The 22,270-nt window shown below is 44.3% G+C and overlaps 2 protein-coding genes across 5 annotated transcripts in view; both read right to left on the bottom strand.

Annotated features, from left to right (window-relative positions):
• LOC147185760 (protein FAM184A-like) overlaps positions 1-13,350 on the bottom strand; it is a 30,428-nt gene extending 17,078 nt beyond the window's left edge. The window contains exons 1-10 of one of the 4 annotated variants that reach the window (XM_086104444.1): positions 13,013-13,350; positions 12,586-12,795; positions 5,391-5,510; positions 4,096-4,254; positions 3,773-4,012; positions 3,620-3,703; positions 3,287-3,538; positions 2,326-2,461; positions 2,039-2,220; positions 1,044-1,229 (exon numbers count right to left, since the gene is read on the bottom strand). In XM_086104444.1, the coding sequence (XP_085960570.1) occupies positions 1,044-1,229; positions 2,039-2,220; positions 2,326-2,461; positions 3,287-3,538; positions 3,620-3,703; positions 3,773-4,012; positions 4,096-4,254; positions 5,391-5,510; positions 12,586-12,756 (1,530 nt within the window). In that variant the 5' untranslated portion in view covers positions 12,757-12,795; positions 13,013-13,350. Of the gene's footprint in view, positions 1-1,043; positions 1,230-2,038; positions 2,221-2,325; positions 2,462-3,286; positions 3,539-3,619; positions 3,704-3,772; positions 4,013-4,095; positions 4,255-5,390; positions 5,511-12,585 lie in introns of all 4 variants that reach the window. The other 3 variants (XM_086104445.1, XM_086104443.1, XM_086104446.1) reach the window with 3 other exon arrangements.
• Positions 13,351-19,209: 5,859 nt separating this feature from the next.
• Positions 19,210-22,270, bottom strand: part of LOC147185759 (mannosyl-oligosaccharide 1,2-alpha-mannosidase IA-like) — a 53,919-nt gene continuing 50,858 nt past the window's right edge. The window contains exons 9-12 of the mRNA XM_086104351.1: positions 21,283-21,502; positions 21,031-21,203; positions 20,311-20,426; positions 19,210-19,823 (exon numbers count right to left, since the gene is read on the bottom strand). Coding sequence (XP_085960477.1) covers positions 19,697-19,823; positions 20,311-20,426; positions 21,031-21,203; positions 21,283-21,502 — 636 coding nt within the window. The 3' untranslated portion in view covers positions 19,210-19,696. The remainder of the gene's footprint in view (positions 19,824-20,310; positions 20,427-21,030; positions 21,204-21,282; positions 21,503-22,270) is intronic.

The following is a 22,270-nucleotide window of genomic DNA, read 5'->3' as shown; positions in this document are numbered from 1 at the left end:
CCAGAACTGAAACCCTCATTTCAAAACCCTACCCTGAATCCCAAACTGTTGTCTAAAACATGAACCCCATCTTAAATCCTAACCCTGATTTAAAACACAATTTTAAAACCAAAATGTATACCCTTGTTTGAAATATGAATAGGAACATCAACCCAGTTTTCAAACCTGAACATAGACTTTGACTCTTCAACCCAACCCAGGCTTTAAAAAACAATTTATTCAAACCACAACCCTTATGTTTGAAATTCCAACACAGGCTTCAAAATTTTCAAGAATTTAATTTGAAATTAAAACCCCAACGCAGACTTGAAAACCTCACCTGTGTTTGAAACTCTATATTCAAAGCCCGACCCTTGTTTGGAACCCTAACTAAAAACCCTAACCTTATTTGAAACCATAACCGAGGCTTGATCGCCCAATTTAAACACATCCTTTCAAAGCCCTGCGCACCGAACACGGCGTCCTATATCCGTGCTATACCGATGTGTACATGTGGTGCCGATGATGATGATGATGACATAACACGTAGTGTATGTAGGACGCAAGCGGCTTAAAAGCATCAGCATGAATAACTCACATGTTGGATTTTAATGCAAGTACACGACCCCACTGATGCTAAGTAACTTCAAATATTCATCTCTAAGTACGTGCACTTCATGTACTGGATGCTCAGTAGCCACAGTCTTGATGCCGCTTAAAAAATGATTGTTGACAGGAAGTTGAGGGGCTCTTGAACTTTTTATGGATGGGGAGTGATGGGGGTGGGCTGTAGACGCCTCCCTCTGTTGAATGCTTCCTTGACACCCAGTCGCAAGCCCCCATCGCAAAGTCATATATTCTTTCTCCTCTGCGAAGAACAACTCATGTTCCCACGGCCCGATTTTAGTTGCGAGACTACGATTTTCTCTCACAGGTCAAAGTGCGCCGCAACTGTCTATGGCTGCATTTACTTGCGGATAATTTCTATCAGCATTTATAAGAATGCGTTGGTCGCCATGACAACAAGCTACAGCGTTAAGGGGGGGGGGGGGGGGTGCACTCACCGCCAAGAGTCTGTTTTTGTCCTTCTCTGCTCCACTGAGCGCGTTCTCCAGCGCGGCCCGATGCTTCTTGGCCATGTCGTCCAGAACCCGGGCCTGGTTCTCCTTGGTTTGGCCGCTCTCTTCCTCGCAGCGAGCTCGCAGCGAGCTCATGTCCTTTTCGTGAGTCGCCTTCTCCTCACGTAGCGTCTGCCAAAACACACACACACACACACTCGCGCTGACACTCGGCGCCATATGCTGCATCACTCTGCCATATTGACAGCGATTACAAATGAGCCGGCGCGGATTCAGAAAGCGTCTCATGCCTTTTCTCGGCTGTGTCCTTCCCAATGACTTAGGGTAGGGTAGTCGCAGCCACTGGAACCGATTGTATGTTTGCTGTTTTGAGGTTTAGTCAGAGCACCAGGGCGAGCAGATTCTGAGGATTCACCAGTCCTTTGACGTACGTCTTTGTGAAGCAGCACGTGGCTCATAGCCCACGGTTAACTCTGTACTAACATTTTTGAAGCAAATCTTACACAAGCCCGACAAAAACGGCTCGGATCAAAGCAGCGCCTTGCATAAAAGCGGCGGCACCGTTCCAAGAAGTTTCAAAGTTTCACCCAATGTTTTGCAGTGCTTTCCAAGCTCAATCTGCGCTCATTTCCATGAATTGTAGCCTTCCGTCAGCGCCTCCCAGAAGACAACGCGGCGGCAAATGTCAGCGCCGGTGGGCCGACAAAGGCGACATGAATCCGCCATACTTGACATTCAACATCGGGCACGCGCCGCCGGCTCTTCATGCGACCTTTTCCAAGGAGTTGTTTTTCCTCAAGACTGGCAAATACACTTATTGACACTCTGTCACTGCGGCTTCTCACTATTTTCGACATTATTCAATTTCGCAACTTTGCAATATTGAGGGGAGAGAAAAAGAAGATAAAAATTGCAATTTGATTCTTTTTTTCACTCCTCGTAGTCAAACTGCAGCGTGTCTACTTTCTGTGGTCCTCTACCTTGTGTAGTGACTGCAGCTGCTGCTTGTGCCTCTCGTCCAGCGCTTGGCTCTGCCCGTGAAGCGCCTCTCGCTCCTCCTCCAGCCTGAGCACCTTGTCTTTCAGACGGCTGCGCTCGTTGTCCAGGTCGCGCACGGCCGCCTCCTGCGTCATCTGGGTGGCCTGCAGGCTGCTGATCTGACCTGACGGCAGTTCACACGACCTCAGGGTCACAACGTGGCTGCCAACCCGGGTGCTCCCCATTTTTTTTTGGGGGGGGGGGTGTCTGGGGTGATGGAGTGGCTTACTGGCTTTGAGGAGGATCTCGGTGGCCTGCTGCTGAACTCGATCCCGGGCCGCCTCCAGCTCGCACTCGGCCTCCTTTTGGCGGATTTCCACGATCTCGGAATTCTGCGTCACCTCTTCCAGCTGCTTGCTCAGCTCCTGAGGAAGCGGCCGTGCGCACACGTTTGAATGAATACACGCCTGACACGTCTATAACAAGTCTAATAACTATTAAATTACCGTATTGGCCCGAATATAAAACGGCCCCGATTATAAGACGACCCTCTCTTTTTCAAGACTCAAGTTTGAAAAAAAGACTTTTTGAACACCAAATAATTTTTTATACAGAAAATAATTTCAGTACACCTGAAACAAATGATTATAACAATATAATTGAGAGAAAAAGCATGTTACTTTGCCTCATTCAAAACTTAATATCTGAACATTTAAACATGTAAACTAAAGTGAAGTCATGATGTAAATGAATGGCTTCTGGTTTTTGAAATGTAAATGACATCATAACTTCTCCTCAGCTGCCGGTTAACCTGGCCGATCTTCGACCCACTTTTCTCCAGATTGTCGCTAAGTTTCTCCATTTTCTGTTATCTCTTCTATTATTTTCTTCTCTTTTCTTTCGTACCGCTATTTTTTTTTCTTCTTCGTGCTGCCGCTATTTTTATTTTTATTCTTCGTGACAGGGTTTCACTTTGGCCTGGGGAGTCAAGTTCAGCATTCGCTTCAATGATATCTGGCGCCATCTAGCGTCGTGAATGTGTATAATGTGTAGACCCCGAATATAAGACGACCCCCACTTTTTCAGTCTTATTTCAATGCAAAAAACAGCGTCTTATATTCGGGCCAATACGGTAATATTTGTGATTTTTATTATTTTTTACTTACATATTTTATTTCTTTAATTCGTTTTTTTTTCAGGCATCATTTCTGTATTAACTATAATGACGTTGAATAAAAGCATGATCATACCTTGACGGCGTTCTCGGAGGTGGCGAGCGAGGCCTGCAGCTTGTGCGAGCGCTCACGGTTTTCGCGGGCCTCATCGGTGACGCGAGCCAACTCGGCCCGGAGCTTGCCCAGAGTCTTCTGCAGCGCCGCCTCCTGCGTCTGAAACTCGCGCCGCAGCTCGGCCTCGGTGCGCTTCCACGCCAAGAGGTTGTCGGCCGTCAGCTGCTGCGTCCGCTTCATGGCCTCTAGTTCACGTTCGTAGAAGGCTTGAGCCTTGGGGGAAAAAAAACAAAACAAAACTGTAATGATCGTAAAACATGTTTGAGGTCTCAGAAAGGTCACACCGGTCGGTACCTTGCTGAGTTTGGCCTCATACTCTTCCACCAGTCTCTTCTTGTCCTGCTTGAGTTCTTCCACTCGCTCCGTCAGAGAATCCACCTGAAACAACCAAAACAGAATCAGTCTGAGTTCCCTCCTCCCGCTTAGATTAGAGTTTTTGCGGCGTACCTCGGCTTTGTGGAGCTGGCCCAGCTTCTCTTGGTCTTTGCTGTAGTTGGCATTGTGGCTCTGGTGGCTGCGGAGCAGCTCCTGGACCTCCTGCCGGTGTTGGCCCTTCAGCTCCTCTAGCGCCACCTTCTTCTCCTGCTCAAACTGCACCTGCGCCTGGCCGAAGGTGCGCAGCTTCTCCTCGAAGGAACGCCGCATGTCCTCCACCTCGCGCGACATGGACACCACCCGTTGAGTGTGCTGAGGGCCAAAGTCACAAGTTAACTTCTCGAGTGAGGAAAAGCCGAGACGGGCTTCGAAATATTCACAACTACTGGATCTACCTGAGCCTCGGTGCACAGCTGCAGGTCCTCCACCCTCTGCCGGTAGTTATCAAACTCAGCCAGCGCCTGCCTCTTCATCCGCTCATGCAACTCCATGGACTCCTCCAGGGACTGGATGCGTCTCTTTAAGTCCATCTCGTCGCTGATCTTGCTCTTGTACTGCAGAGGGGAAACAATAAAACAATAAAGAAACAATATTTTGACTGGAAACAACCACCTTGACCGTTTGTTCAAAATGCAGGGGAGGCATAATGGATTTGGATTGGAGCAGCAGGCCGTTTGCTGCCTAAACGGGTGCCCGAAGGCATAGAAACAGGAATTCAACTGATTCATTGGTCAATCTAACATGTTTGTATCAGTTAGTCTGTGTTGCGTAGGGCTGCGTCTTGGAGCAAGGCCTGCGCCGTGCTATGAATTCTAGCTGTTTTCCGCCTAGATGGGTAGCCACAGGGATGGAAACAGGAATCTCACTGATTCATTGTTCAATCTAACATGTTTGTATCAGTAAGTCCGTGTTGCGTAGGGCTGGGTCTTGAAGCAATGGCTGGGTTATGATATGAATTTGAGCTGCTTTCTGCCTAGATGGGCAGCCACAGGGATGGAAACAGGAGTCTCACCGATTCATTGCTCAATTTAACAGGCTTGTATCAAAAAGGCTGTGTTGTGTAGGGCTACGTTTTGAAGCAATGGATGCCTATTGCAATGACTTTCGTCTCATTATTGCCTTAACGGGCTGCCAAAGGAAATGAAACGGGACATAAATTCATTCACTTCTCAAACGTACATCTTTATTTCAATTTTTTAAAAAGGTGTTGTGTCCTGCTACCGGTATGACTGGAAGCAATGAAGGCACCAAAGCAGAAGGCAAAATGAAATCGGGCTGTTTGCTGCCTAAACGAGCAGCCATCGGGAATGAAACAGTAAGCAAGCAGGAATCCCCTTTTTGAAGTAAGGCATACAAAGGTTTGCTGTAATGTCCAACTGAATGAGTAACCATACAATTGATGTGAATTTATGCATTTTTGCGACCTAAATGGGCAGCCATTGCTATCAAAACAGGTAGAGAGACCCCTGGGAGTAATTAACCAGTCAAGAGAGTGATAAATTTAGGATTTTTGCTGCCTAAACAGGCAGACAGACCAACAGGTAAGTAAACTGGGGTTGCATGAGACTCAAAGAATACTAAAAAAACAACATGCTAAGGCATTATTCTTAATCACCAACCTAACTAAGTGCATGGTGGGAATGATCTTCTGATGACATCTGCTTTTTTGAATGTAGAGGTGTGGACCTACCTGTAAAATTTTCTCCCTGGTCTCAGAGAGGATCTGCTGCACTTCCTCCTCGTGGGCCTCCTTCAGGGTGGCGATGGCCGCCTCGTGCTCGTCGTTCTTGGTGTTGAGTGCGTAGATCACCTGCGCGAGCAGAATTGACATACGTGGGCGGAACATGTACAATTGCTGTTTGGGATTAAACAGGGAAAAATATAGAAACGTCAAAAGTTGAAGACATTTTTAGCCCGTCGATAAAAAAAAAAAAAAAAAAGCTACCACCGGCATCATTTTGACCCTTACGTCCACCCCAGAAATAACGCCGGGGAACACACAAGTCCGAATGGCACAGTGAGGAGATTCCCTGCTCCGGATTGTGAGAAAGAAAGCTGAGTGTGTGTTGGGATGAAGGCAAAAGTTATTCAATAATTCAGTATATCAGAATCCAGTTGAACCCCCGCAATTTTGCACCCACTTACATCGCAGATTGTTGGATGCTCTGTTTGTAAGCAGTGCTGCGCCGTTTGAATAACCGCTATTATAATCATCGTACAATCTATGCTTATTTCCTTTAACTTACGTTAGTCCACTGGTGTTTTCAATTTGATGTCAGCCTTTCGCTAGCAGACTTTCATTAGACCAAGGTTATTAAAATTCACGAAAAAGTCCCCCCTCCCCGAAAAATACATGAAATTGACAAATCATTTTCGTTAATAATTCTATTAGCTCTGTGGAAGATAATTTAGTTTCAGTGTATGCGCTCGGTGATTTCCACTCTCGTCCCCCGAAGATGAATTTGCGACCGTTGCGCGTGGTGATCACATTTTAATCCGCTAGCGGCGTTAGCTAATCAGGGAGACGGAAGCGGGTGGGCATGTCTCTGCACGGATGCGCTTGGGAATGGAGCGGCTCGGGAGAGGGAAGAAAAGAAAAGCGGCAGCCGCGGCCGGGTTTAACGGAGCAAGACGATGTGTGCTTGACTTTCTAATTTCACGCCACTGCTAGCTTGACTTCCACACGCACACAACAAGCACAGTTAGCTGGAGCGATACAGACATCAGGATGTTTTCACTTGGCTTTGAACGATATAACTCACTAAATATGTCAAACACCAAACTAATGAACACGTATCCAACCAAAGAACAAGCTAACAAGGCCTATGCTTGAGTAAACCAAGCTAACAAATACTGTTTTAGTAGCCTAGCCACAAAATTCGAAAGCGGACTGTTCAACAAAGTAATAGCCCCCCGCCAAAAAAAACATAGCCACCTCGGCCAACAAGAGAAATATTTAGCACCCTTGCTAAGCTCAAGTGAGAACACGTGATAATACTGTCCAGTGTCCAACACTTCAAAAGTTTTCTTTCCTTTTCGATGTTTTCCAAAGCTGATAAAAGTCCATCTGGAACATTTGGCCCACTGCCTGCCTCCAGAGGCTCGGAATATTTTTAGAACTGAGTGGGAAGACTGTAATTACCTGCACCACAGACAGGTAAGGCAGGAGAGCGAAAGATGGGGCGGGGGGCTAGGGGGGTTGAAATACTTTCTCTTTCACACTCTCACACACACACATCTATCGGACTAGGTTTCCATGGCAACTGGACATAGCCGCCTGCGTAAGGAGGGAAGTGCTTGATGAAGTGGACGTCGGGCGAAGTGAAAAAGAGCACGTTCGGTGGCAAGCCATTGCCGCGGCCATTTTGGTGGTCATGTTGGAGCTGTAACCATGCGCTAAATCAAGACCAAAGTGGCTTACTATATAACTACCACAAATGAAATAAATCATCTGAGTTAACAGTTAACAAAATGCACGAGCCAACCCACAAACCAATAAAGCAACGAAAGAATAAACCAGTCCACAAAACCCCCCCACAAAAACTACTGACCCAAAATATTATCATGCGACAAACATGAGCATAACTCTGAAGCAGATCATTTGGTCATGATGGTCTGTTTAAGAGTCCCTGTCCGCCATGGTCGTATGGACACGATGAGGACCAAAATTAGGAACAGTCTGTGTCACTCTGAAATGAGTGAGCAAGAAATATGGTGGCCCGGTCAAAAAGACTCCAAATGGGATTGAACCTGAGCCTTTTTGCTTCCAGCTCCATGTAGTCAACTTGCGTTCTCTTTGGACAATGAATGTAGCACTTGGCAAGCATGTTTGTCTTTTGTCCCCATTGGACCACCATACATTCCGAGAACAGTGGGTCCATGTTAAACAGCACATTACAAAATTGTGAGATTTTGCAGTCTTATTAACAATTTCAGATGTGATTTTTTGAGGGGGAGGGAGGAATTTTGGAAACGAAATTAGAGATTTTTTTTTCTGGAATGTCATACATGTATATTATCTACAGTTTGTGCCTCACACCAGGAGTGTCAAACTCATTTTTGTGGCGGGCCACTTTGGAGTTACGTCTTCCCTCGGAAGGCCGTTAATGACAGTGAAACTACATCTCATCGCACTATTACATGTACACAACAAATTTTAGCAAGCATCACTCAAGTTGACAGACGATTTTCAATCACGGGCAACAAAAAAAATGACATGATGGGCCAGATGAGGCCCCCGTGCCTCAAGTTTGACACCGCTGCCTTAGATAGACTCTACGTCTATCATTTGTGGATGCAGCGAGTAACACATCAGAACATTCAGCATATGGTCACACATCCACCATGCAAGTGTGTTTCATGGCCTTTGTTGTCGCCCCCCCCCCTTTTTCTGCCCGAGTGGCTGATTTTGCTTCTGCCTCTGCGCTATTGCTGCTATGCAAAATCAGGTCAGATGAGTCACCAGCGGCGTGCTGCTCAAAGCTACAAATCTCTAATCCACCCTCGGCCTGATGTCATATACCGCCTGCCCCGTAGGAAAACGCCGTAATGCACGGAGGGCCGCAGGACACTACATTAGTTACACCGGGAATGACAATACGAGAACGTCCGACTCGACGTGGAGAGCAGCGCGGCGTGCTGGAAAACGTGGACGAGAAGCGAAACGCACGGCAGTGGAAGGCTGGGGATTGGAACACAGAACTTTTGACTGTGAGGCAGACATACCAACCACGAGCCCACTGTGCCGCTCGGCATGAATGAGATGACGATCAACGCGGGGAGGAAGAACCGCACACAGCTTGGGAAGGCGCACACACACAGGGCGCGCAGCGCTGACTCCCATTAGCGCTGCCATCAGTTTACGTTGGCAGCGTGTAGCCTGCAGCCTTCGTGTTTTGTGTGTCATCATATGCTGCATTTCGTCAGTGAACAAAACGTCAGCCTGAGATAAACCTGCTGCACTCTCTGGGGAGGCGGGCGGGTGGGGGCCTTGGGTCACATGACAGGTCGCCATGTCGCCTAAGTGCTTTTTTAATTTTTATTTTATGACTATTTTAGTCAAAAATATTTTAGTCAATCACAAATTCACCCGTTCAGGGTTTTCCTTTTTCAGCTATAGGTTATAATTAGCCAGCCCATCAACGTAGCATATGAAAAATAAAATTGTGGAGTGGCTCGAAGTCCCTGTAATATTTCGCGGTGAATTTCCAGCCACTGGAATTTTTACCCCAAAACTTGAAACTTCTGGAGGAAACTTATTTTTTAAACTTCAAAAAACTAGAAGTACAAAAAAAGTAGCACGTCCTGTAACTTTTCTCATAATTAGAGCAACGTGCTCCAGATAGTCGTGTTCGGCTCAGCATATTAGCGTCGTGCTCGGTCTTCATGCTTGTTGCCTTTTGAGAGCATTTGTCTCCCAGCAAGTAGAACACTTTTGGGGGGGGGGGGGGGTATGTTGTCATGGAAACTGTGGCACTCTTTTGTTGTTGCATATTCTACTTTGACGGACTCGTTAGCGCGCTGCGGCGCCAATAAAGCGGAGGAAGACTCAAACGACGCCTAATTTGGGCTAAAGGAAAAGGGCTAAAATGCTAACGTTCATGCTAAATTCAACTGCTAAGCTGAACACAGACATTCAACTTCTAAGTACACGATACAGATACTCTATAAATTCAACATTCTTGATTAAACTGCTGAGCTGAATGCTGTGAAAATGCTAAAGATGCTAAATCCAACTTCTTGACGGAACGGGTGAGCTAAATACAGTGTGAAAATGCTATGCTATGCGCTGAATTCAATACAAGGCAAAAGCGACAGTCGTGTATGGAGTGCAGAAACTATCGATGACATTTCAAATACCCGAAAGGAATGCTGAGTCATGCTCTGCCACCATTTTGCAGTGACATCCTTCACGCGTTGGCCGCAAAGCTCGCTGACATAATATCAGTGTCTCCTCTTCCATATTCTGTGCTTCCGTCGACATTCAGGTATAACTTGACTGCATCTCCATGGTAACGGGAGACAACCGCTCAAGGGAGTTTTGCAATCTGGTTGGCTGATGAACTGATTTCTGGTTAGCCAATCAAAAGAAAGAGATGCTACAATGACCCATCAAATCATGCTCGCCACTCGATGTGAGCGCGAGCGTTTCAGCATCGATGTGCGTGCCAAAGCGTATCTTAATGAAATCTGACAAAGAATTGTGACAATGAGCGAAGAGGGAGATCCTTCCTGCAGAGGTTAATAAAATGCAACACACACACACACGCGCGCGCGCACAGGTAGACACTCAACCCGTAATCTCCTCTGGTTTCTCATTCTCCCAGAATGGAGTTTTATAGAGATTAGAAAACCGGCGCAATGGAAATGCAAGGAGGGCCGAAATATGCGGTTGCCTTTGGACAGTTGTGACATCACTTCCTCCTCTGTGGGGGTGTATGGGGTCGGCCAAAAATTTCTCAAAATTCTCATTTTTCTCACAATTCCACATTTGTCACCCCCCCCCAAAAAATCCCCATTCATTCCCAATGACAAATTCACATCATTCAAATTTAAAAATCTTCAGCTTATTCAATTCACCGTGGGAACAATTTTCAGCCAAAAATTCCCCAAATACCAAAATTCCACATTTTTCACCCATAGCATTCCACATCCTTCAATATCATTCAATATATTTCTATTCCATTCCATCGCCTTCCCAATCTGTCCACATGATTCCAAATGTGTTCATTCCGTATTCACAAATTCATTTTCCCAGTAATGAAATAAGCCAACTAATTATCTTTTTTTTGGATTATGACTAAGTACATTATAATTAAGAAACATATTTTTAAGTCAAATGTATATTACGGATTTTGTATTTGATCCTTTATAACAAACTAATCTCAAACCAGCATTGTGCATCCAATCAGAATGTGCTGATGTCAAATGCTATATTAATGACAGCCATTAGGGGGCGCATTTACTTGCTCTCATACGTCTGCCTCTTAAAGGGGAAATAGGGAAGGATGAGATGCAAGAATACGGTAGGCATACTTGGTAACTCACATTCAGAATGCACCAGTTTTGCTAACGCAACAGAAAACCAATGATAAATGTTTTCCTTCCACTTTGCTTAATGTTGATTGTTTTTGTACATACTTGGTGCCACATTTTAAAAGCAGCGCATTCAAATTTCAACGACGCCACCTGGTCTGGCAGCCTCCGCTATTCCGATTCAAGTGTCCTGTGCCTCCAACAGCAAGCGTGTGTGAGCGCGTGAGACGCCGCCAGACCCCCGGCTTGATAATGACACACTCAAATCCTCCGTGAGTTCCGACCTGCCAAGTACCTTGTCATTTGTTGTTGGGGATCAAAGCCCAGACCTCCCCCAAGGCAAGGCTGGAGGTTTTGGACTAACCTTGAAAGGTTAGAGTCAGTAAGCAGAGGCGTGAAATATTGGCTGCTTGCATTATACAAGCTCAGAGCACTCGTATTTACTTGGCTGTGTGCTTCAACAGCTCATTGCTATGAAAAAAAAAGAGCCAAAAAAAGCTAAGCTATTCATTATAGCATAGGAAATAGATAAATGGCCTTGGATCATGAGCAAATACAAATCCACACAAATATACACATTATCCATATACACATAATATATACATACACATACAGCCCCCTAACCGGAATGAACAAGCAGTCCTTGCAGCGATTAAAAGTTGAGTTGCTATTTAGTTTACTGTCAAACTTAACATCAAACAAAGAGTGACACACGTTGTGTATTCAAACCTACTTTCGTCTACATATCGTATTATACTGCCTCCCAGTGGCGAAGTCACATACACCAGAAGGAGTTGCAATGAATTAATCAAAATGCGCAGTTTAATTATTTATATTAATGTTTTGCATTTTACCTAATCAGTGTTTTTTTTTTTTTTTTTTTTTATCAGTGACTTTATTATGCGGCCTTCAATTTTACTACACATCGCAAAACGTTTCTCTGGGGAGGCGGAACAGATTAATGGCATTGGCATTCATTTCAATGGGGAAAGATGACTTGACTGTTTGGCAATTTCCCCGAGACCGTTCAAATACATATTTCTTCAGAAACATGAAAATGTGGTGGTAACAGACAGTTCACATATTTGTGTGTATGTTTTTGTTCGGAATAATTGTCAAATTTCGTGATGAAAGAAGGATGGTGTGGTTATTTTGATTGCTGTTAAATGTGAAAAATGGGTGGAATTTGACAGAATTCATCCCACGAGCAAAGTTGCCTCCGCTGCTTCCAAAATATCCAAATGAACATGCAAGAAAATGTCAACCCATTGTTGCTATGTCTGATTAGTGACTGATGTGATGTGTAATGTTGTGGCTAATGACCATGCATGTGACTCGCTGATGGATGCAGCATCCCGACAAAACGTTTTCACCTTCGGGCAGCACACATCGCTCACTCTGGAGCGACATACTGCCAACTCCATACTTCCCTTAAGAATCGCCTAATTTAAGGATTGTTTGCCCCCAAGGCGTTCGTGCATGCACATGTGCCGTTTGGCGGCGTTGACAGCAACACGTGAGGCTGCTCTCAAATTCAGCGTGCATTCAAACAAACCATCAAAATGTACGAGCACTTGGCTAAAATCGGACGCGTTCTCGTGTTTAAAACTCAGTTAAGCACACGGTGCCATCGATGCAAATTTACGTCACCAACTCCGATTTAATTTGAGGACTGTACGAATTCGAAGTAAATGCGAATTGTTGTGGTATCTATGAGAAATTCACAACGCCGAGGGTGCAAACCTAATATTTGCACACTCCTGAACGGAGTCTGGGGGTAAGAGTTGAAAGCAGCGGTGTGGCATCGCTACTCGGGAATGTAAAAGGGCCTCCACACATCTGTGCCTTACCTTGGTCAGCTGGGCGATCTTCTTGCTCATTTTGAGGTGCAGGTCTTGGGTATATTCCATGGCCAGGCCGGACTGGAAGGAGGTTTTGGACGTGGACGACGTTGACGATGAAGTGTATTTCCCCTGACCGGCAGGGCAGTAATACTGCTGCCATCCCGACCCAGTCGCCATCTTCACGATGATGCTTCAAATCCTTGATGGTGATGTGTTCTTTAATAATTAAGAAAAAAAAATGACATTTTTTTTATCCAAACCTGGCGAAAAACATGACGCAGCAAGCTGTTTAAAAATATCCCATTTTGCTTCAGGTCTTGACGCGGAAAAGAAAAAGTGACGAGCGGAATTTTAAGCTCCGGAGATGTCAGTGGCGGGCATCATGAACGACGCCGCCGCTAGCGCCCCGAGGTCGGGGTACGGGCGGCTTCACCTGCCACTGACGTGCTGCGCAAGTCAGGCTGCCGTCTGGGTCCCCACCTCCCCGGTCGGTCACCTTGGAGCCCAAATGAGGAGCCGTCGCGCCGGATTGGTCCTCCCCTCACTGCTCCGCGGTTACATGGAGGTGCGTTTGAGCACGCGCGAGACTGGCGGGTCGGAGACGTGTACGCCGGAGGGACGAACGGACACAGCGGCAGCCCCCCGCCCGCAACCTCGGCTTCCCCGTCAGCCTCCGGAGCTCGGCTGCTGGTGCGCCCCTGTTGCCATGGATCACCTCAACAGTCTGTACTGCGTTCAGGGGCAGTGGGACAAGCGGCGATGCGTTCACGGACAATTACACAAATGAGTGTCAATCGAACCGAAACTCCTCCCCAAGAACAAACGAGCCATATTGGTGATGACGATAACATATTGAGAGAAGTAAATTATTTTATTGATTAGCAAAATAAAACAAACTAGAAGGTCCGTACAATGTTTTCCCGCCTTTTGTTAATTCATTAAAAAAATCACCAGCTTATATTTTAAAATACGTTGAGAATGTATTCAAGATTTCAATTACTTATTCCTTTTATTCTAAACGCAATGCATTTAAAAAAAGATTTTTAACGGGCACATCTTTCTCCACTGTCACGTTTTAAAAGTTTGTAATCGATAGGACCAAGGTGCGGCAAAATGCATCAACATCCATGTCACATCCCAGAAGCACATAAAACATTTTCAAAACAGGCACGCCATTACTTTACTTAGCACACAGACTTTCTGGTCCAGAAATATCGGACCTTTTCTCAAAAGAGAGGGAAGCTCTCGCTGCTCATTCAGAAGCAGCGCGGGAGCGTGTCACAACCGAAGAACTAACAGAAGAACCCGAAGGAGAAGCTGTTAAGTCTTCACATGGCGTGCATCGTAATGACATCGCTCACTTTTTGTTGCCTGATGGCGTGCCTGTCACAACATAGCGCTTGTTACAATTGTGTGTGTGCGTGTGTGTGTGTGTAGACAAGGGAAATGCAGTGATGTCGCTACCTATCAGCGAATATATCAAGCTCCAACGCCGTGAAGCATGCTGGGAGATGTTCGCTCCTGTTGATGTTGCAGCCTCTCTCTTTGAAACTCATTTCTTGTCGGGGGAAAAAAGGCACCAAAAATGTTAGCATTAGCATCAGTAACACCACTTTCAGTCAATTAGAATTTTTGCTCAATCAGTTGCTAGTGTATTTCGGTCCATTAATACAACGGCTAATTGAACACATTTAGAAAGGCAATATGACAACTCTCACAGGTATATATTCTTTATCCTCCACACTTAGTAGTGAATGTTTTCTTGGTGTCTTCATGACATTCCCTTCAAATGCATTTATATTGGCCGTCAATCATGCACAAATTTTTGCCCAGTCCGTATCCCCCAGTGCGAACAACAGGGGACCTTTGTAAGAGGGATATTTTCCCGACAGACAACAAAAATACTTTTCGGCTCCAAATGGAATATTTCACTAAGTCGCTACGTGCGTGGGTCCGTCTGGCATGCAGAAAACAAAAGTCATGTAAGCGTGTTAGAATGTTGGAAAAACAAACAAACAAAAGTATACATCTGCTTCTTCATGCTTATGCCAACAAAACCCGAAACTTACCGTTTTGGAACCAAGTTTGAAACCCTACATGTAAAAGCCCAACTCTCATTTACCCTAATTTGAAAGTTGAACCCTTGCTTGAAACCCCAACCATAACTGGGAACCCTAATTTCGGGTTTAAACCCCTAAATTCGCCGTACTGAAACCCACACCCCCGTCTTGAAACTTTAACAGAGATTTTAAACCTTAACCCTGTTTTTAAAGACCCTCATCCTGTCTTGAAACCCTAACGGACAAACCAATTCACAAAATCCGCAAAGAGCGAAAGTGAGCAAAAAAGGAAACCTTGTGGCTCCTCATCTTGCGCTCCCTTGCTGCCGCCTGGTGGTGAGAAGGTCACATTACACAAATGAGCACAGAAAAACCTCGTCATTCGCGCGGAAGTGGGACTCGGTCAGCTCGCGAATCGTTCACACAAATATTGGAAACTACGTTATTAACGACCATGAAAAACAGGAATTGCACCCCCAAACCGCCCCCCCCCCCAAAGAATCTCAGCAAGTATGCAAGGATTCTTTGTAATACATTTTTCATATTTGTGGTAGGACTAAATGGATAAAAAAAAAAAAACGAAACGGCACAAAATAATAAAATCTCTTTTTTTATTGTTGATTATAGAAGTGTAACAAATATAATTTCTTAAAAAGTCTGCAGCGAGTTAATCTCATTTTGAATCCACAAATCTTGACAGAAATGGCCAGTGGCTCTTTTTTTTTTTTTTAAACACAATCATAAAACATTTGTCAACAAATGAAAATATTGCATCAACACCCCCCCCCCAAAATAGAATGATTCTCTGCTAATGTTCACATCCCAAGATTGCTGTCACAGATTCCGAATATTAAACACGATACGAGTCGCTCGTCGAACACAATTCAAACAAAAGACGTCAAATATTTTGGATGCGCCTTTTCCGAAAACATCTAAAAGTGCACATTTGTCTCAATCAATTAATTGTAAACTTGATTTCATCATTTAGATCAAAAGAGTCAAACGGCATTTGTTTCACGCCGCCCGCAAACAAAAATGCTGAAGGTTTCCTCATTTTGCCGATGGTGCACGTCAACGTGAACAAATTCCAACGTTATGTGACAAACGATTCTAATTACTTCAAATGTTGAAAATCGCATGTTGAAATTAGCAACTGGAAACACACACACATTTTCTCCTTCCTTGCACAAAATCCCAATTGAAACCTTACTTCTGTCTTGAAACCCTAATCGTAAACCCTATCAGTCTTAAAACACTTTCCTCCGTCTTCAAATGTCAATTCCATTTTAAAATTCTAATCAACGTTTGAAACCTGATCCCAGTTTTAAAAACATAATACAGTCTATAATCCTCTTTCGAAAGTGGATTGCAGTTTTAAAACCCAACCCTGTCTAGAAACCTTACACATGGCTCAAAAATTCTTATTTGGAACCAACACTCGAAAACGTATGCCTGCTTTGAAGCCCTAATCCAGGATGAAAACTGTAATTTGAAGACATAATCCAGTTTTGAGACTTTGATTTAAAACAGTTTTTAAACCCCAATCCTGCCCTAAAACCTTACTTTGAAACCCTAACCCTGTCTTGAAACCTTATTTGGAGAAAAGTTAGCAATGCTACAAACAAAACCAAACAAAAGGAAACAAAAGTTCCAGTTGAAAATGTCGACTCTCCCAGCATGTTTGTCGTAAAAGTTTTTTGTCGTTACTTAATGGACATACGGCCATAAATTATGGTTTTATGACATTTGGGATACGAAGGGGTTGGGGGTGAGAAAGTTCTGAGGAAAGAAACCTGAGAAAGAGAAAAATAAAAGCAGGAAGACAACAAAGTGTCATCATGTTATCCCCATGATGACAAAAAATGAAAAAGTAAAAACAAAACAAATTAAAAACAGACAGGAGGGGTCCTGTCCAAAATGGAGGGAAAAAAACATCAAAATAAAAAGGGCTGGAAATAAAAATTAACAAAGAGGAATGATAAGATGAGCAACGGATAAACAGAATACACAAAAACGGGACTAAAAAAAAAAAAAAAAAAATGGAACATAAAAACCAAAATACAACTAAAATGGACACACACACACACACAAAAACGGACAAAAATAACCTAACACATGAAAAAAAAATTAAAGACAAAAATAAAACATGAAAATAAAAAGTTACAAGGCAGAAAAGACCAAAAAGAACCACATTTCAAAAACAACAAAAATGACCCAAAATAATAAAAAGTCTTTAAAAAACAAGAGAAAAAGCCCCAAAACGAACAAACAAACAAAAAAAGGGTGTGAAACCGAATTCACTTCACATTGGCTGGTACATTCACACACATTGTCCTGCCATGTCATTTTTCTCTTTGCTGTTTTTGTTCCACCCAACTTGATTCTTCTTCGCCACTCTCATCTTTCCCCGAAAAAAACGTACACAGTCACAATAATAATAAATTAACACAATCAAACATGACAATCAAAAACAATCACAAATTAATTGTCCTCGATTAATTGTCCACTTTCAAATGATCACTTTGTTGTATGTTGACTTGCCCAAATGTGAAGACTGCCAATGTGATCAAATCAACTGTGAGTCAAAAAGTAAAACAAAAATAGACCATACCTGTAAGAAATGTTACTTTGAATACTGTTTACTCAAATCTGTCTGAAATTGGCTGCTATGGAGCCACCCGTCCACTGGGTGTCAGTGCTGAACAGAAAATACATGCCAACGTCAAGTGGATAAAATCGGGAAGTTCATTCGGACTGCAGAGTGAGAGTTGCGAATTTGGGAACCGAAGCCCCCTCCCCCTAAAATACGTCCAGCAATACAGTGCAGTGACAGTCTGAAGCAAGTCGTAAGTGATGCGCCGCACAACTAGGTGTCAGTGTAGTACAGGAAACTCAGCCAGCAGTTTATCCAATGAAGGGAAATACTTATGTTTACCAGCAGGGGGCAATAACAACCAATTAATCACTTTGAGTGCGCCTGTTCTGGTTCAGTGAAACCAGTCCTATCGCGGTTCGCCATTGCCACCTCGTTTAAGGCCTTGAAAGGTTGAATTTAGAATTCCTTTCATTTAAAGTAGCTATTTGCAGAAACAGATTAAAATAAACACGATTGCCATTAATACATTTTATTTGGGCGTTTTGAGTTTTCCAGGGCCTCACTTGCATGTGTTACTTCTCCGTGTGTTGTGTGAAGGGTTATAATGACCAAAATAGCTATGCTAAGTTTCCCATTTAGTGCTGCCCTGAGATACGAGTGCCTTGACTTACAAGTTTCCGAGACCTGCGTTGTCAATTAGACAATTCTTTGTCTTGAGATAGAAGAAATAGAAAAAAAGATACACGTGCGCTTAAGATCTCCACCACGGTGAAAGACAATTATGAGCTAATGGCACTAATGCAGTTTTTGGCTACCCCTGCCCCCCACCCAGAAAAACAACTACAGTACAAGAAAAAAACAGCATGGACAAAACATTCTGTACAGCCATGTTTTGTGCTCACTTTCCATGTTTGAAGGTTATGTAGAGAGCAGATGCTTTTACTGTGGATTCATACTTAATGTTACGGTTGAGCGCAACATTTATCATTAAAAAACATCTTTCAAAAACAATTTGGAAGTTCTTTTTTGCTGAAATAGGGAAATTCAATTGATTAGGAAAAGACGTTTTCATATACAAGCATGGTCAAAATCAACTTGCATCTCAAGGCACCACTGAATATGTTAGCATTAAGCTAGCTCACTTGCGTAAGATGAAGTGATATTTGTTTAAACATTTCAGTGTTTAAAGGTTAGATATAATTACATATTTTTTAAAAATGATATGGTCTCTATGTTGCAGCCTTTAACTGTTTGCGGGTCTGGAACATCCTGTTCAACGCGATAAACACCAGCTCACTGCCCCCGGTTTCAATCTTAAAGCTACATTGTTCATTTTTCTCGGCCGGTTTCGTTTGTGCGAGCAGCCTGGGAGCGAAGGCACAAGATGAAGAGTGGCTTTTGAGCGAGGGGTTATGGGGACGCGGGTTCCCGACCCAACAAGCATCCATTAAAAAGCGCAGAGTCGCCGCCGACAACTAGAACGGCGGCCGACAGCCTTTCTCATGCTGTAGCTGAAGAAAAACATCAAAATCAACAATTTGGACGGTTAGCTGCTTGATTCCCACTTAAAAAAACAAACAATGGAACATGATAAAAAGCAACAACAGACGTCCAAAGACTTGTCGACGTCTTTTCGAGCGATCACCTCCCCGTGTGGTCATAACAGTAGAAACAGCTGCTCAAGAGGTCCCAGTAAAATAGTTCTGCCTTTACAAACATGTTCGTGGTAAATGTGAGTTTTATCAAACCCTTGACAATCCCAAAAGAAAATGGCATTTGTATCCCTTGTAAAGGCAGAATGTTTGGAGGCAAACCTCATGCTGTGCTAGTACTAGCCTCACAAAGCTACATTGTTAGCATCAAGTCATATCTCGAATTAAAGGTCTGGGTGAGAGCTGTTCTGATGTGCGATTATTTCATCGATATGCTTTCGTGTGAGGACAAAAAGACCCCCACCCCACCCGCCCTCCAAACCTTTTCTTTCTGCTTTTGAAGTGCCTTCCAATGCTACACTGTTGGATCGAAACTGATGAAGTCAAAGCTTTTAAACACACAAAAGCTGAAACGATGACGACTGCGTCTTGTAAACACGATCACAGAAAGTGATGCCACTGAGCAGCGAGTGGAAACATCTCGTCTCTGTCCCATGAAGGCCAAATTAGTCTTTCCCCGTCAATGACAACGTGCCACAGGGATGTCGTCCATCTTCGTCACACTTAAAACGGTGTCAGAAAAAAATCCTGGCCTTTCAACGCTCTATGTAAAAGGTCATCGTGGAAGCCAGGAAAAACAACAGGACCACATCTGAGTATTTAAAAAAAAGAAAAAAAAACACCCAAGAGAAGACGCAAAAGATGAGAGTCTGCTCCGATCCAGTTAAATGAAGTGTCAAAAAAGTTCTCTTCCAGATGGCAGAAATTCAAACCTTAGAGGGGTTGTACACGGTTCCCCAAAGTCGTTGCTACTCCACCTCGTTGGTCTGCTCTGGTGGCTCCTTCCTAATGACGGGCAAGGGGTGAGCCTCCGTGTTGAACACCCAGTGCTCCAAAGAGACTTGGCCGTCGTCGGAGAATAGCAAATACAGATACCTGGGGAAGCAGCGTCAGCATAACCGGTTATGGATGTGTCACAATTGTTAAGTATGTATCTCATCAAAGTCATTTTTAACTGTCACAATATCCATACGGTACTCAAATATATTTAAGCTATTTTCACACGTCATTGTCCCCCCCCCCCCCACACAAAAAAATGCTGCATGGATGCCCCAAAATTAAATGCCGTAATATCTGTTCTCCAGCTAGTTTAAGAATGTTAAAATAAAACACAAAGGACAGAACAAGAAGAGTATCGAATGTTCCTGGTCACCTTTGTTAAATTTGAGATATGGGCTCATCTTGTGAGCCATTGCAATATTTAACACTTTTAGGGCAGTGTCACTTTCATGTTTTTTTGATGTCCCGTTTTGGATCAGTTATTTAAAATAATCCTTTTGGACTTTTGAAGGATTCTATGGCTTCTAATTGCGGAAAAAAAAAAGAAGAAAGAAAGAAATGCTTGTTTTCTTCTGCGTCTTACTTGAGCGTCTCAGCCAGGAAGAAGCTCTGCTGCACGTCGTCGTGGTTCGGCGTGGACCCGTAGACGTCTCGGATGCCGCTGTAGCCTCCCTCGACCTTACAGTGCTGCTCCAAAGCCTGCGGGACAGTGGGTTCAAAGGTCATTATCGGGGCATGTGAGAATTTGTATTTGTTTTTAAAGAAGCTTGTGTAGTCATTAGCACACCAGTCTCACAGTTCAGAAGTTGAGGGTTCAAATCCAGGCTTTTTTGTTGTTGTTGTTGAAAGGAGTTAGCACAATGCCCACTGAATTATGATGATGAACAAAACAGTGTCTTCTTTTCCTTTTGGCTTTTCCCTTTCGGGGTCGCCACAGCGAATCAGTTGCTTCCATCTAACTCAGTTTTGCTCATCCTCTTCTCTCACCCCAGCTACCTTCATGTCCTCTTTCACTACATCCATATGCTTCCTCTTTGGTCTTCCTCTCGGCCTCCTGCCTGGCAGTTAGAGATAGGGTTAAGACTCAGCATCCTTCTCCCACTATATTCAACTCTCTCTCCTCTGGACATGTCCAAACCATCATAGTCTGGTCTCTCTGACTTTCTCTCCGAAACCTCTAACATGAGAAACATGCGAACAAAACCGTGTGATCGTCTGGTCCCCCCCAAGCCCCCAAAGCCCCACTACTTGGGGGATCTTTACTCTTCCTGTGAGAATGGTATTGATGCAAAAGTTCCATTACCATGACGGCTTCCCAGCCCCACTCCCTGTACTTCGGGTCGTGGGTAAATCTCCACATGTACATGTAGGTCTCGATGACTTCGGGCCGCAGGATGAAGTACTTCTCATTTTGGCGCGTGGCGATGGCCTCCACGCCGCCGTCGAAACGGAACGCCTCTGGGCCCAGCTTCAAAGCTTAAAAAAAAAACCAAAGCATAGAACCTTGAGGATGAAAATGTCACTCTTGGACAGGAAGTGGTTGGTTCTCTATTACCGGTTCTGGAGTAGGACTCGTGACAGGTTCTAGCGATCTCAGCCGCTTGCTCCATCTGGTGGCCTGTCTTGTCGTCGGGCGCCCCGTCGGCACCGAGCGCCACCATGCCGCCGGCGAAACAAGTCAGGTGACCCATCTTATGTTCCAGAAGGCCCCCCTTCCACTCTGCGATGTACGTCAAGCCGCCGCTCGACTTCCTCATTAGGTTGCTCTCGATGGCCTGCAAAGGAGGAATTTAGTAAATTAGTAAGATTTTTTTTTTCTAATTTCGTATTCTAGACAGATGGGGAAGGCCAGTTCAATTCAGCCTATCAAGCCAGTTTCACCTTTCAGTATGATATTTGGGAGACATTTCAACCATTAGCAGAACAACAAAAAAAAGTCACAAGAAGCCATGCCCAAAAAACAAAACAAAAAGATACAGGATGTCAGCCATTTTGGTTTGAAGAAGTGATTCAGAGCACCGGCCCTTTAAGAGGAGCCAATTCAAGAGAGACGCCTGATCCACTTTGTGGCGTCTCCTCTCAACAAATAAATCACTTTTAATCCATGGGATCAAGGGGGATTATGGGTAAAGTATCTCCTCAAGATTAATGTTGGGTTCAAGATGGCGCGATGACAACGTGCGCGTTTGAGTGTGAGCAGATGAGTCTGATCGGGCTTGTGCGGGGTGGGTTCAGATACGCTAGGCTACGCTACGTAAGCATCCCGCCATCTGCTTTGACTCCCACAATGCATCACCGCATGGACCGAGGCGACATCAGCCTTTGGACTAAAGTAACTCACAATCACTGAGCCACACGGAGATGTTTGTGAGTGTGTGAAGAAAGTAAGAGGGAGTGAGGCGTGCGTGAGGGTGTGTCTTCCCAACTGTGTTTTGCACCAGGGCCAGGCTTAGTGAACATGAGGATTCCACACAAAGTCGAAAAATGTGAAACTATACACAAGAAACATGTCTGTGTGAGAGCGAGTGTTTGGTTTTTCTTCT

The sequence above is a fragment of the Hippocampus guttulatus genome, chromosome 23 (genome assembly GCF_054856545.1).
Source record: "Hippocampus guttulatus isolate MCC_2025c chromosome 23, RoL_Hgut_1.0, whole genome shotgun sequence".
In the NCBI taxonomy this organism is placed as follows: domain Eukaryota; kingdom Metazoa; phylum Chordata; class Actinopteri; order Syngnathiformes; family Syngnathidae; genus Hippocampus; species Hippocampus guttulatus.
Note: the sequence above shows the minus strand (reverse complement) of the source record. Positions and strands in the feature narration are given on the sequence as shown.